Source organism: Echinops telfairi, unplaced genomic scaffold, assembly GCF_000313985.2.
Source record: "Echinops telfairi isolate 266 unplaced genomic scaffold, ASM31398v2 ScPeMD7_9;HRSCAF=40, whole genome shotgun sequence".
Lineage (NCBI taxonomy): Eukaryota > Metazoa > Chordata > Mammalia > Afrosoricida > Tenrecidae > Echinops > Echinops telfairi.
Window position 1 is genome coordinate 41,299,465 of NW_022103906.1, and position 12,421 is coordinate 41,311,885.

Here is a 12,421-nt window from a genome sequence, read left to right on the forward strand (position 1 = left end):
GAACAAAGGAGCCAGGGAGCGGGCGCGCCGTGCCCTCCCACTTCCACGAATGCTGGCAGCCAGCAGGGGGGGGGGAGGAGTTTAAGCACAGACATTGCTTGAGGTTTATGTTCTGATACTCATTGCATTTAGGCTTTTAAAAAAATATTAATTCCATGACCAGAAAAATTCAGGTGGCTTTTGGGGCATATTCAAGAACATAGCATTTAGAAACTCCACCCCACCCTTCAGAAACTGAAGCTTCTAGATGGGAAAAAAAATCAGATAGTAAATACAGTAACAAGGGTCAGAGGAAGCATTATGTATCATATATGAGAAGCCCTCTGTACTCCAAAGTACATGGGCAAAGAATCTAAAGTTTTCAAAAACCTGGGGGGAGGGGGAGGTCAATCGTGGCACAAAGTTCACAGCAAAATGATAATTTATTCAAATCCAAATGAATTTCATTGCCAGATTGACTCCCCCCAAACTCATTTTCCAAAGAAGTTGAGAATAAATTCCTCAAAGATCTCCAAGACGGTGTCAGGCCATTTTCCTCCCGAGAACAGTTTCTGCCTCTCACCTTTTCTTCCCACCAGTCAGGACTATTTTCAGGGTTAAAATCGAGAGAGGCACATACAACTCTCTCCAGAAAGTCAGTAGTCCATGCCTACGTGAACACTGCTAATGATCACTATTAGTTGCAGAGAGAGCTTGGTTAAGTCTTCAATAAAATTAGTGACATGCCCATGCATACATATTACTGCATTTACAGTTTTATAGGTAAGTCTGTGAGCCTAACTATAATTTCATTTCATGGGAAGTCATTCATATCAGGCAGCTCCAATTTCAATAATTCAATGGGAAATTGGCACTTAAAACTAGAATCTCTTCTGGCCATATGCCCTGACAAGGAAGCAGGCAGAGGAAACATGCATCCGTCATTCTAGACCCAGAGCAAACGCTGCCATCATATATTTGTACGATGGGGTGGCTATATTTCTTTCATTGTGAATCAAGAATAGTAGAATCCACAAATGATATTCATTTTATGGAGAGGTGATTACTATTTGTTATATTTAATGTGATGTTGGTGTAGGCTCATTATGTGTCACGTGCTTCCCACTGAACTTCTGCCTAGCCACCACATTTTTCAAATTCAATTAATAATTAAAAAACACAAAGGTTACTGTAAACAATTTGGCTTCCTTTTCTACATGTGACTTCCTGCTTGCACTAGGCAATATAAAACTGCGATTTAAAATCTAAGCGTCTTCAGGAACTATTAAACATCAACTCACTCTTTGCCTTCAGATTTTGTAAATGTTTGGAGAAAGATAATTAACCAGGTTAATTTAAGTGTTCAATTTCATTAGAAGAGAACCATTTTTTTTTTTTAGGTACATGAAGTTACGGTTTCTGTTAACGTTTGAAGACATTGAGAATTTTATACTTTAATCTTAGGTCTGGCTTTTTAAAATGATCTCAAGGCATATGTGTAGTTTTAACTTTTTATATCTCTGAAGTTTCTACAAGAAATCTGTCGATATAATTTCTATATGGGACCAAATTAATGCCCGCTTTATACATTTTGACTTACCTTTACAAATGTAGACATGCCCACCACCCACCTGCCCACCCGCCTGCCCACACATACCACTGTGTATTGCTACTGAGCCCTTTGAAATGAAAGGGAGACTCTTTCCTGACTCCCAAATATCCGTGTGCAGATAAGCGTGTACACACACACACACACACACATACCATAATCTCAGTTAGGGTTAGAATATGTGATAATTCGGCCTTAGGTAAAGCTTCCCTGTATTCACCTGTCAATAGGATAATATGTTGAATAAACTAATAATTTCAATAGGGTTTTTAAACATTTAGAAATCCACATAAGTGCACTAGCAATCTATGGCTAGAAACAAGTTTACCTACTCTACTTTGAGAATGTGCTTAAACATTCTAAATTTGTACTCTTGAAAATTAGTCTATACTTTAGACCCATCTGTATTAGCTTTTATTATATATTAGGTTATGTATGATGTACTTGTTCTATATTCCTGGTTACTTTTGAGGCTGTGCATGATTTATAAATCACCTATACACATATGCACACACACAAAAATGAACATGATCCCCTTCAACTATGACTTCTGTGTCAAGATAGGTCAAATTTTAAGCTGACTGTCCTTGACAATATTTTCCTCAGAACTGAGGAAAAAAAAAGTTTTATTTCAGGAAAAATTGAGGTCTTTAAGAAAGCCATATAACAAGTACATTTGTTCCTTTTTATATTTAAAATCAGTTTAAGAATCAATAAATACCCAACAGGCATTATTTCATACAATAGCTAGAATCATGGTATGTAGTCCCAACAACACGAGTTATGTGTCAATAAACATATTGCAAAATTCGAAGTTGCTGGAGAATGGTTTTCTTTATATTTTGATACGTTGCAAGTAGTTTTTCTTTGAAAGTGGGAAATATACAGTTCCTTTAAAATTTAACTTCTGTTTTCTTGACTTTCTAAATATAAATAAACACTTAAAATTGTAGAATGGTCAGTGTGGCATCCCCTTTTGGGGGGGATTTGAATATAAAAGCTATTTGAATATAAAGCTCTGAGGGGTAGGAAAACTATTTTCCTGTCTCCCATGTGGAGGTCTGCAGCAATAAGCACTGAGAATTTCAGACACACAGAGGTTAGACACAGAGGTTAGCAAACTGTGTACAAGACAGCTTTGGGAAGCAGTTTCTAATGGCAAAGTCTTTCCTTTCTCAGGCATACGGCACCACTGTCACTACACTCTTTTGATCATAAATAAGCTCCCTATCAATCATGTTAAAATCTGGTCAAAATGCAAACAACAGATTTCCTGGATGTCTCCAAAAAGTGTAACTTAAGGCTTAGTAAAGAATGCTTTAAGGAAACACATCCTGAAATTCATAAATATATACTGGTTATTTTTAAGTGATGTACTAGAGAAGAGAAAATAGTCTAAAAGAGAGGTTGGGAATATTCTCCATTGCCAAGCATAACTCATTTTTCGGAGACATAATTTGATCTTAATGCTTTTCTCTATAGTGATCCTGATTATGTTTGATAAACAGTAAAATTTTCTGCAACAAAAAAATAATTCAACTTAGAGTTTTTTAAGTCTAAAATATATTTGAAATGTATTTACATGGTCAAATAGATTTGCTGTCTAGTTATTTCTCTGCAAACATATTCCTCAAAGAATGGCTCTAGTGCTATAAAACATTTCATGCCACCCCTTTATATTCAGTTTACATTTTGTCTGCCTTTGAAATCCATAGAAAAATAAGCTGTCTACTAATGGTATATCATTTAAATACTTGTGAGTACAGTGAAGATTGTGCTTCAAAATTGAGCAACATTAGTTAGTTCATTATCAAAACAGAAAAATACTTATGCCATAATCTTTGACAGGTAGCCCATACATACGTATCACCGACTCACAAGCTGGTTAACTATAAATGGGTCTAATTCCCCCATAATGCATTGTGGAATTTATTCTAGATCTCCAATGACTGTTAAGTTCCTGAATCTTATACTTCATATGCATTTCAAACAAAATGCCCAAACCCCATAGCCATTGAGCCCATTCCAACTCAAAGCAGCTCGATGGAAAGGGCTGCTGAAGCTGCACAGCGTTACCAGGAGCCGAGAGCCAGTATCTTTCTCCCACGGAGTGGCTGGTGGGTTTCGAGCCATCTAACTTGCAATTGGCAACCCGGTGCGTAAGTATATCTCGGATCCTTTTAAGGTGGGTAAATGACCAGTTCACAGCTCTATTTTTCATGCTATGTCAACTTAAAATGCAACAATCCCTTGTGAAACATTTTTCATGGTAAGCAATTGACCATCTAAATCAGGTGTTGGCAAACTGGCCTCCAGGGCAAATTGAGCCTGCTCCCTGTGTTCTGAAGTGAGCGCTCCTTGTCACACAGCCACGGCCATCTGTGTAAGTATTGTTTCTATTCTCATGCTACACTGGCAAAGCATTTGTGACAGTAGTTTGTATCACTTGCAAACCCTACAATATTTCTAGCCCTTTAAAGAAAAAATATGGCCAACTCTAAATTTAAATGAGTAGCTATATGGAGTGTGTTTGTAACTGTGAAAACTCCAGGATCAAAAGCTAAGAGTCCTGGCTTGCAAGAGAAGGACAAAAACACATCCCAGTTATCTGTGCAATTGCATAAAATCGGGAAGGGGTCCTAGAGGCCTGGTGTTCAGGACTTCCAGAGCTCACAAAAGTCCATCAGAATCCACAGTTCTGTATTAAAGTAGCGATATATGTGTATGTAGTCATAGATGTGTATGTATTCTAGAGGTGAGATATTCTCTTTCAAAATAAGAATACATTTTATATTTTAAAATGACCTAAGGTCATCATCAATATTAGCATTAAAAATTTTTGGATGGTTTCCACTAGTCCTCATTACACAGTAGCTCCCTACGTCAGTATCCATGGAAGCCAGGATAGCTCATTTTTCGTGAAATGTTTGTTTTTAATTTTCCTACTCCGTGTCATTTTTTTTATACCTAGATGCAAATGGTTTGGTTAATGAAGAGAAACACCTAAACTCTTTTGATTATGTTTATTTGTGATAAATAACACATTCTGAACCAAAATGAACTTACCAGCGTTTCAGTTGTATGTGGGTTAGCACTTAGCAACCTGCTTTTCTGAATGTTGTCATTTTATAAAGAAGATGGACTGTTTAGTGGAATGATTTTTATTTTATCAATAAAAGTGAGACTTTTCAATGCCTTTATTGCAATTCCACTGCTTGATATTGACTATCAGCGTGCATCACATTATTCAATATCAGTGTCAGAAACATCTGAACCCTCACACACCTATTAGAAACTCAGAGCCCACTAGACACACACAGAGGGAGTAATACAATTGCTTTGGTTAATGTTCTCATGCGACAGGCAGAGGCAGTCAGTGTTAGACCTGGTAAAACACGTCTAGCTCTAGGTGAGCTCTGAGGGCAGACACGGCCATAAGAAAGCAGCACCGACTGAGCATGCTCCTATTCAGGCAGAGACAGAAAGGGGGTGGACGTACTGTAGAAGCTGGCCATTACGTAGTTTTGGCAGCGATCACCAGTAAACTCATTTGGGCACCTGAGAGAAGAAACAAAAAACAATGGTGGAAAAAACAGAGAAAAAGAAAAGAGGTGAATATATGGCAGAAAGAAGCCCCTTCAGTGTCAATTGACTTGAACTTGGTGAGTTCGCCCTCAGGAACTGAATCTTTGTGCTAATCATGGCTTTCAGACTCTCTGGAATTTCCCCACACGATCAAAATTGTAGACAAAATGTAGTGTGTGAATCTGTCTGAATGAAAGATCCAAGTATTTCAGATGATTTCTTTCCTTCAAAGGGAATCACCTGAAGTTAAATCCAGTCACTTTCTCTCAGTTTTCCATTTGATAGTTCTGTTCAAAAATGTTGAAAGAAATTGGGTCACCCTGCCTGCCGTGGTTACCAGCACCACTGGCCAGCCTGATGGCTCACTCTTCAGGGCCGAGGTGGAAGGACAGTCACAAGAGGTCATAGTGAAGGGGTTGATGTCCTGAGTGGCTGAACCATAATTAGAACAGAAGCATTCGGTTACAACTGCGCTATAAGACTACCAAGCAGTAGTGACTGCTGCTGTAGAAAACAAATTGCACATGATTGTAACATACTTTCTTGGGTATGGACTTTCATGGGCACATTCTCAGTACATCTTGCTCCAGTGAATCCAGGTTGGCACCTAGAGGGTAAAAATGTGATAAGCAACAGAACGCTCAAGACACCAAACTTTCAGACTGGAAATTTCCCTCTTTTGGAATATGAAGAATCCTATACGTGATCTTCTCTCAGGTCATACAGTGGGGCTGTGATTAAACATGGAGGTCCTTTATTTGATCATTTTGTTGCTGTTGCTCTGGAAACTGAAGCCCCTGGCACTGGACCCATTCTCCCCAAGATGATGTTCTATTAAACAACAGCATCATCTAATTATCAAGTATCCTTAAGCAAAGCATCTTATTAAAATTAGTGCTGATAACATATACATCATGATTTAAACACAATGCTTTTTTCTGGAGAATAAGTAAATATACATAAGTATCTGCACAACATTTTTGACCTGAGACAGATGTGAACAAGATTATTCCGTTTTACCAACACAGGTTTGGCATCTCTTCATTTCCCTTCCAACCAAGGACAGTGTTTAAAAAGTGTCTTCCGACTTGACATTTCTAATTACTCCTACTACAGGAAGCATGGCCTACAAGAGGACATCTTAATAGTTCCAGATATGTGTTAGCATAAATACTTATGTAAGTTTACAGCATTATTTTGATCATTAACAATAATATCAATAATACCAACAAGAAATATTTTATATTGAAATAGCTCCATTGAGTCCTTCAAAACCGATATATAAATGAATGGAGTGTTTTTTGATAGGTAGAATATGTTTGCTGCAATGGGCTGAGGAAGATCTAAAGAGAAATCTGTATAAGAACTATAACGTATGATGTTGGGTCCGTTTTCATAAAAAATTCTATTCCTTATGCTTTAGCAACAATGCCTCCACAGAGAAAAAGGAAAAACAGAGATAGAAATTGTTTTCCTTAACGCTTAAACAATTTCTGAAGTTTTTTAGTTATTTCATTTTTGTAATTACGTTGCATACAGACATATATTCAACCATATAAATACATAGATAATTCAAGAACAAAAGACATGTTACAATGTTCTTTTTATCTTACCTGCTTTTTATCTTGACCAATAAAAATGATCATATCGATCACACAACAATATTCTTTTTCATGCAGAGAACATGATGTAAAATCACTTTTGTGTGTGTGTGTGTATGAGAGAGAGAGAGAGAGAGAAACCAACCATCTGAGACAAGACAAAAATGTCCTTATTTAAGGCTCATAAAATTAACAAGGAGCTCAAGATTCACGAGTGTGTTAATAGAAGTAATGTAAAACATCATGTCAGTATCTGAGATTCAGAGTTGTGCGGTCAGCAGGCCAAGGGCAAGAAGGTAAAAGGAGTCAATAATCATACCCTCTTAATTTTCTAGTTATTAAAACCTTCTACCAAGATTATTTTCCAGAAAACTAGCATGATAGTGGTTTAGCTCCATAATAAGACTATATAGAATATTTGGTATAGGAACACTTAGAACTATTCAAAGTGCACAAATCCTTTCAGCAACTAAGTGCTATATCTGAACCAAAATATCATTTCATTAATGCTCATCTTCACTCGAGAAAAGTGTGTCCTTAGTGAAACCCAAACACCAGTGTTTCCTGGAGCTTGTTAGTAGAAATGCAGAATGTCATGCCACAGCCCAGAATCAAAGATGAGAATCTGTGTTTTAACAAGATCCCCTAAAGGCACAATAAAACCAAACCAAACCAAAGAGCACCAAACCCATTGCCACGGAATGGATTGTGATTCACAATGACTCTACAAGATAGAGCAGAACTGCTAACGAGGGTTTCTCAGAACAGCTATCTAAGAAAGCTGACAACCTCATCTTTCTGCAATAGACCTGCAGGTGGGTCTGAACTGCTGACTTTGCAGTTAGTACCCTGGGGTTTATCCCACTGCATCACTGGGACTTCTTAAAAGACACATAGCCCGTAAGATATGAGAGACTGTAGACTTGCAAGATGGAGTGTAAGGACCTCTTATTCTGACAGACGAGTATCTTGCTGTTGGGGTCTGGGTAGCACATTGAGCTTTATTCATTCTCTGTCAGTGATTAAATAAAAGTCATTGAAAGTATCTTTTACCATAAAAGCTCTCTGAATGGATGCTATGCTAACACACGGAATCACTGAGAGTACATTTGACATCCCCTCTTCTGATGACTACCCACCAAAGAGGGCAGAAGAAGGACATTTAAAAATCACTATTGAGTCAATGGATTTTAAAGACAACCATGGAGGTGAAACAAATAAAAAATACCCATGGCTCTGCACCAATGCTTGTTAGGTAATTGTGTAAACATCTAGAATGGTTGCCAAATAAGATGGAAGACAACAGAAATGGATTGAAAGAGTTTCCGTATAAACATTACTAAATGTAGACTCTGCCTTGATTGTGTAAAGAAATCATAGGCACCATATGCTAATGAAAGTCTGTCTGATCTATAAGCTCTTATTAAGTTCTATGGAATTACTTTTGACAGAATATCTAGCTTCTAACATATTTCTGTATTAGCAGCTGATATTCTGTGTGTTATTCAAAAATTCGCTCTCTCTCATGGGAGATTACCTTGCACTAAATCAAGTGATAATGTTATGATTTCCATGTCTCTGAGGAAACTCCCAAAATGTTATTTCTTAAGAAAAATGCCATGTTTGACAAACAACCAAGCACCTGGGCTGTATTAAACCACATCGTTTCTTTAAGAACAAAAGATGGGATTCCCCTTCCTCCTGATTTTTTCTTCCATTTGCTCTAGTATCTATTTTTAATGTTTGTACTACATTTGTCCTTAATAGAATGACTTTTTTATTGTCGTCCAGGGCAAACTCTACAGATCAGATCCGCTGTCCACCAGCAATGTGGGCATGTTTCATTACATGAAATCGGTTGCAGTGCCCTCAGTGTAACAGCCTTCTTCCCACTTCCCTCCCCTACTTTTGACAGGGCCCTTTTGCCATGTTGCACTTTGAGTCTCAAATGATTGATTGTATGGAAAAGTATATTCTTCTCTGGCATTACTGTTCAGCAGCTAGATCTGCCAATTGTTTGGCTGAAAGTTGATCCCTAGGGTGGGTTCAGTTCCCCAATAGCAGGGTTTCTAACAGGCAAAGTCTTGAGGGTTGCACGGTCTATCACACTGGTAATTCTGGTCTTTATCTGTTTTCAAATTTTGTTCTATTTTCCCCCTTCATTCTCTGTGCAGGACTTAAGTTTCACCAATATATCTGTGTAAGCTTAGGCATCACCTATTCGCAATTAACCGTTTCCTTACTTCTACCTTCTGTCTCCCTACTTCTTTGCCCTCAGTTACAAAGTTATGATCTCCCCTTCAGCTCTCTCATTGCAAATTGCTCTGATACCTTTCACTTAGGTACCTATTCTGTTGCTATATTTTTCTCCTCTGCTAGATCAGACTGAGCTTGAAGGACCAGACCACACTTTGATTATTGTGTACCACTAATGCCTATCACAATGCCTGGCTCAGAAAGGGCATTCAAAGCATGTGTACTCAACCGAACCAAGTTAAGATCAGACTCACTGTCCAATCGAAAACTCTATCCAAAGAGATTTTCTTGCAGTTAGCTAGTTTGCCAAATATAAGGCAATACTGAATTTTATCTTTTTTAATAATATAAAATAAAATTAAAACCTTTAGCATTGTATCTTCAACCTTGAAAAGATTACTATTCTTCAAATGTCTATCACTTCACATTTAAATCCTGTTACTGAAATACCAATTTACTGATAACTCAGTAAACCAGCACAATATACGAATCAAGATCCCTGCACAGCAGCAATAAAACAAAACTTGTTTTTAATAACCTTGATACACTTTTACCATCCTGACAAGTTTATTTTACCTTTAATCAAGAATGTATGTATTTTCAGAATCAATACTTCTTACTGTATATTTTTACATTCTGCTAGAGTATGTACATTATTTCTTTTCTATTTGTGGAGTATCTCAATATATTCAGAAACACCCACAAGCTCCCAATTAACTTCTGGCTATTTAGAATGGGCTAATTCTACAAACCATTGACAATTCATGATGAATTTTTAAGCCATCCTTAGTCGAGCTTCCATCCCTTAACTTTTTATTTTTTGAATATTTTTCCATCACTTAATTCTTAATTTTGCTAATTTTCATTAAGCTTTTCTTATCCAGGCAGGCAGAGTGAGAAGGCTTACCTGACCTCTCTCTCCAGTCACCACTCCACAGTACAATATTTTGACAATCATAAAACACCTTGCCTGCAGAAGAAGAATCTCAAATGTCCTTTTGCTCTCCCTCAATTCTGACAGAATCTTTATTAGGGTGTCTATGTTTACAAATATTTAATAGTGGAAGTGTCGATACATAGAGACTGGGGAATATCAATGGCCTTATATGATAGACATCACAAACTTTGGCTCTTACTCCATGGATTCGAGTTGCCAGTGGATACACTCGTGCATATACGAGTTCAAATAACGCAGCTGCTTGTCTACAGTGGCATATTGCAAATAGAGACTCGTGTCAACCCTTAGTCTACTCAACATTCTTTCCAGAAGCCGCCCGCTCACTGGGTGTCTGTGTTGTAGATTATACTTTCCCAAATGGATTGTTACTATTGGTCTGCATTCTTTCTCACGATGAACCTCCTTCTGTTATCGACCTTAGAATGCAATTTCTAGAGATTTGTATTTGCTTTTCTAATTTGTGTTCTAGATCTCTGTGCAGTGTCTGTTTCCGTTCTCTAGTGTCGCTGTCACAGAAGTTCCTTAAGCAGGTGACGTTACCAAGCAGAAATGTGTTGTCTCACAGAGAGAGGTAGAGGTCAGAATTCAGAGTGCTGGCTCAGTGGAGCCTCTCCGGCAGCTCTGGGCGAGGCCCTTGTCTCTTGCCACAGATTTGCTTCCCGATTCCTTGGAGATCTTCATGTGGCTTGGCATGTCTTTCCCACGTCAGCTTCTCGTGCTTGCTTCATTTTTCTTTGTATATTTCAAAAGAGGTCAAGATATGCCTACACTGATCTTGCACCATCAGCAGGATAGCACTGAAATCGATTCCCAGATGGAATTAGAGCCACAGGCACAGGGGTTAGGATTTACAACATAATTACATTTAGAAAAGTATCATTTATGAAAGCCCTTTATGTCCCCAAGGATCAGCCCTGGTTTACAACATAAAATATCACAAGAATGTGTATTTTAGCGCCAAACTCATGTATCCCCATCGTTATATAGTTAAGCAGTAGCAACCCTTTCTTTTTCATGATGAGCTTGGGACCAATTTTCAGACTATGAAATAACAGTATATACATACAGTGATTACTCTGGACTCAGAGTAAATGGTGATACACACACACAAAAGTGAATTCTTCTTGCTTTCCAATGCTATGTCTCAGATATGTAATTCCAATGGCGAGGGAGGCAATGTGAGCAAGATTAGCAATCCCCCGCCCCGCCCCCATCTCGGCCCTTGTTTGAACCTTGCTGCCTTTCCTACAGCTCTGTTTGCACAGCTTGTTCTGAAGTGCTCATGGGTAGACTCAACCCCCTTGCCATTGTTTATTCTACATGATGTATCCTTAAGTTTGGGGGTCAGACCATTTAATTGGCTATGGGATCAATCCACATCCCATACATCCCCACATCACTGACACAATGACATACGGACCGTCAACTCGTGGTTTGCTCTTCCTCTCCGGAGGATACACTTCTTGTCTCATCAAACAACCCAGAGGCGCAGACTAGACAAGCTTTTGGTTTCTGTCGACTTCAACTACTACATTTTATGACAAAACATCTAAATACACACGTTTTAAGTCCTTTACTATAAATATTTAACAACTGTGCATTTTATTCTATAGAGACTGTATGTGTCTTAAGTCGAGGGCTGCTACATCCACTTCTTTTCAGACACTTCCTATGCTCCTGACTAGTTTCCCTCCCCCCACATAGATCATCTATGATTCGATCAATTAGTTAAAATGCCCATGTTGCTCATTCTTAGCAGCTCGGGGATTCTACGAGGGCTGAAGTCAGTCTGTTTCTGTTCACCACTTCCTGCCCACTGGAAGCGCTGAATCTCAAAGGGGCTTCATACTTCATGGGGCTAGTTAGCTGCTTTTATGAAGAAAAAGGGCACAAACGATTTAGGGCATTGAGTCAATGCACCAGAAGTCAAGCACAATGACACCTAAATTGGCTCTTTCAAGGGAGGTTCTTCCATCTAATTTAGTACGCCAAAGGCAAAATGGAGAACTACCTAGTAAGCCAATAGCCCTTTCCGCCAGTTCTGCTCCGGCCCATAGGGTTGCCTGGAATCAGAAGCAGCTTCACAGCGGTACCTTCAAGCACACAGCCGGGACAACTTGGGTGGGGCAAGTAGTTGACATGCTCAGCAGCTAAGTCAAGCTTTGAAGGTTCAAATCCATCCAGAAAGAAAGGCCCTGTGACCTACATCTGAAAAATCTGTAGCGGAAGCCCCAGGGAGCACAGTTCCACTCTAACACAGATGAGATCGCTATGCGCTAGAACTGCTTTGATGGCAGGTGGTGTGTACCCATGTAGCAAGAGGCTAGGGAAAAAAGAGAATGAAGAGTTGAGTGTCTAGATCAGTGGTTCTCCACCTTCCTAATGCCTCAACCCTTTCATATAGCTCCTCATGTTGTGGTGACCCCCCCCAAC

At 38.7% G+C, this 12,421-nt stretch overlaps 1 protein-coding gene across 6 annotated transcripts in view; it reads right to left on the minus strand.

The window, feature by feature from the left end:
* The window catches only part of NRG1 (neuregulin 1), a 112,414-nt gene that overhangs the window by 19,007 nt on the left and 80,986 nt on the right, over positions 1–12,421 (minus strand). For all 6 annotated transcript variants that reach the window (XM_045286676.1, XM_045286675.1, XM_013005822.2 and 3 more), the window contains exon 3: positions 5,088–5,146. In XM_045286676.1, the coding sequence (XP_045142611.1) occupies positions 5,088–5,146 (59 nt within the window). The remainder of the gene's footprint in view (positions 1–5,087; positions 5,147–12,421) is intronic.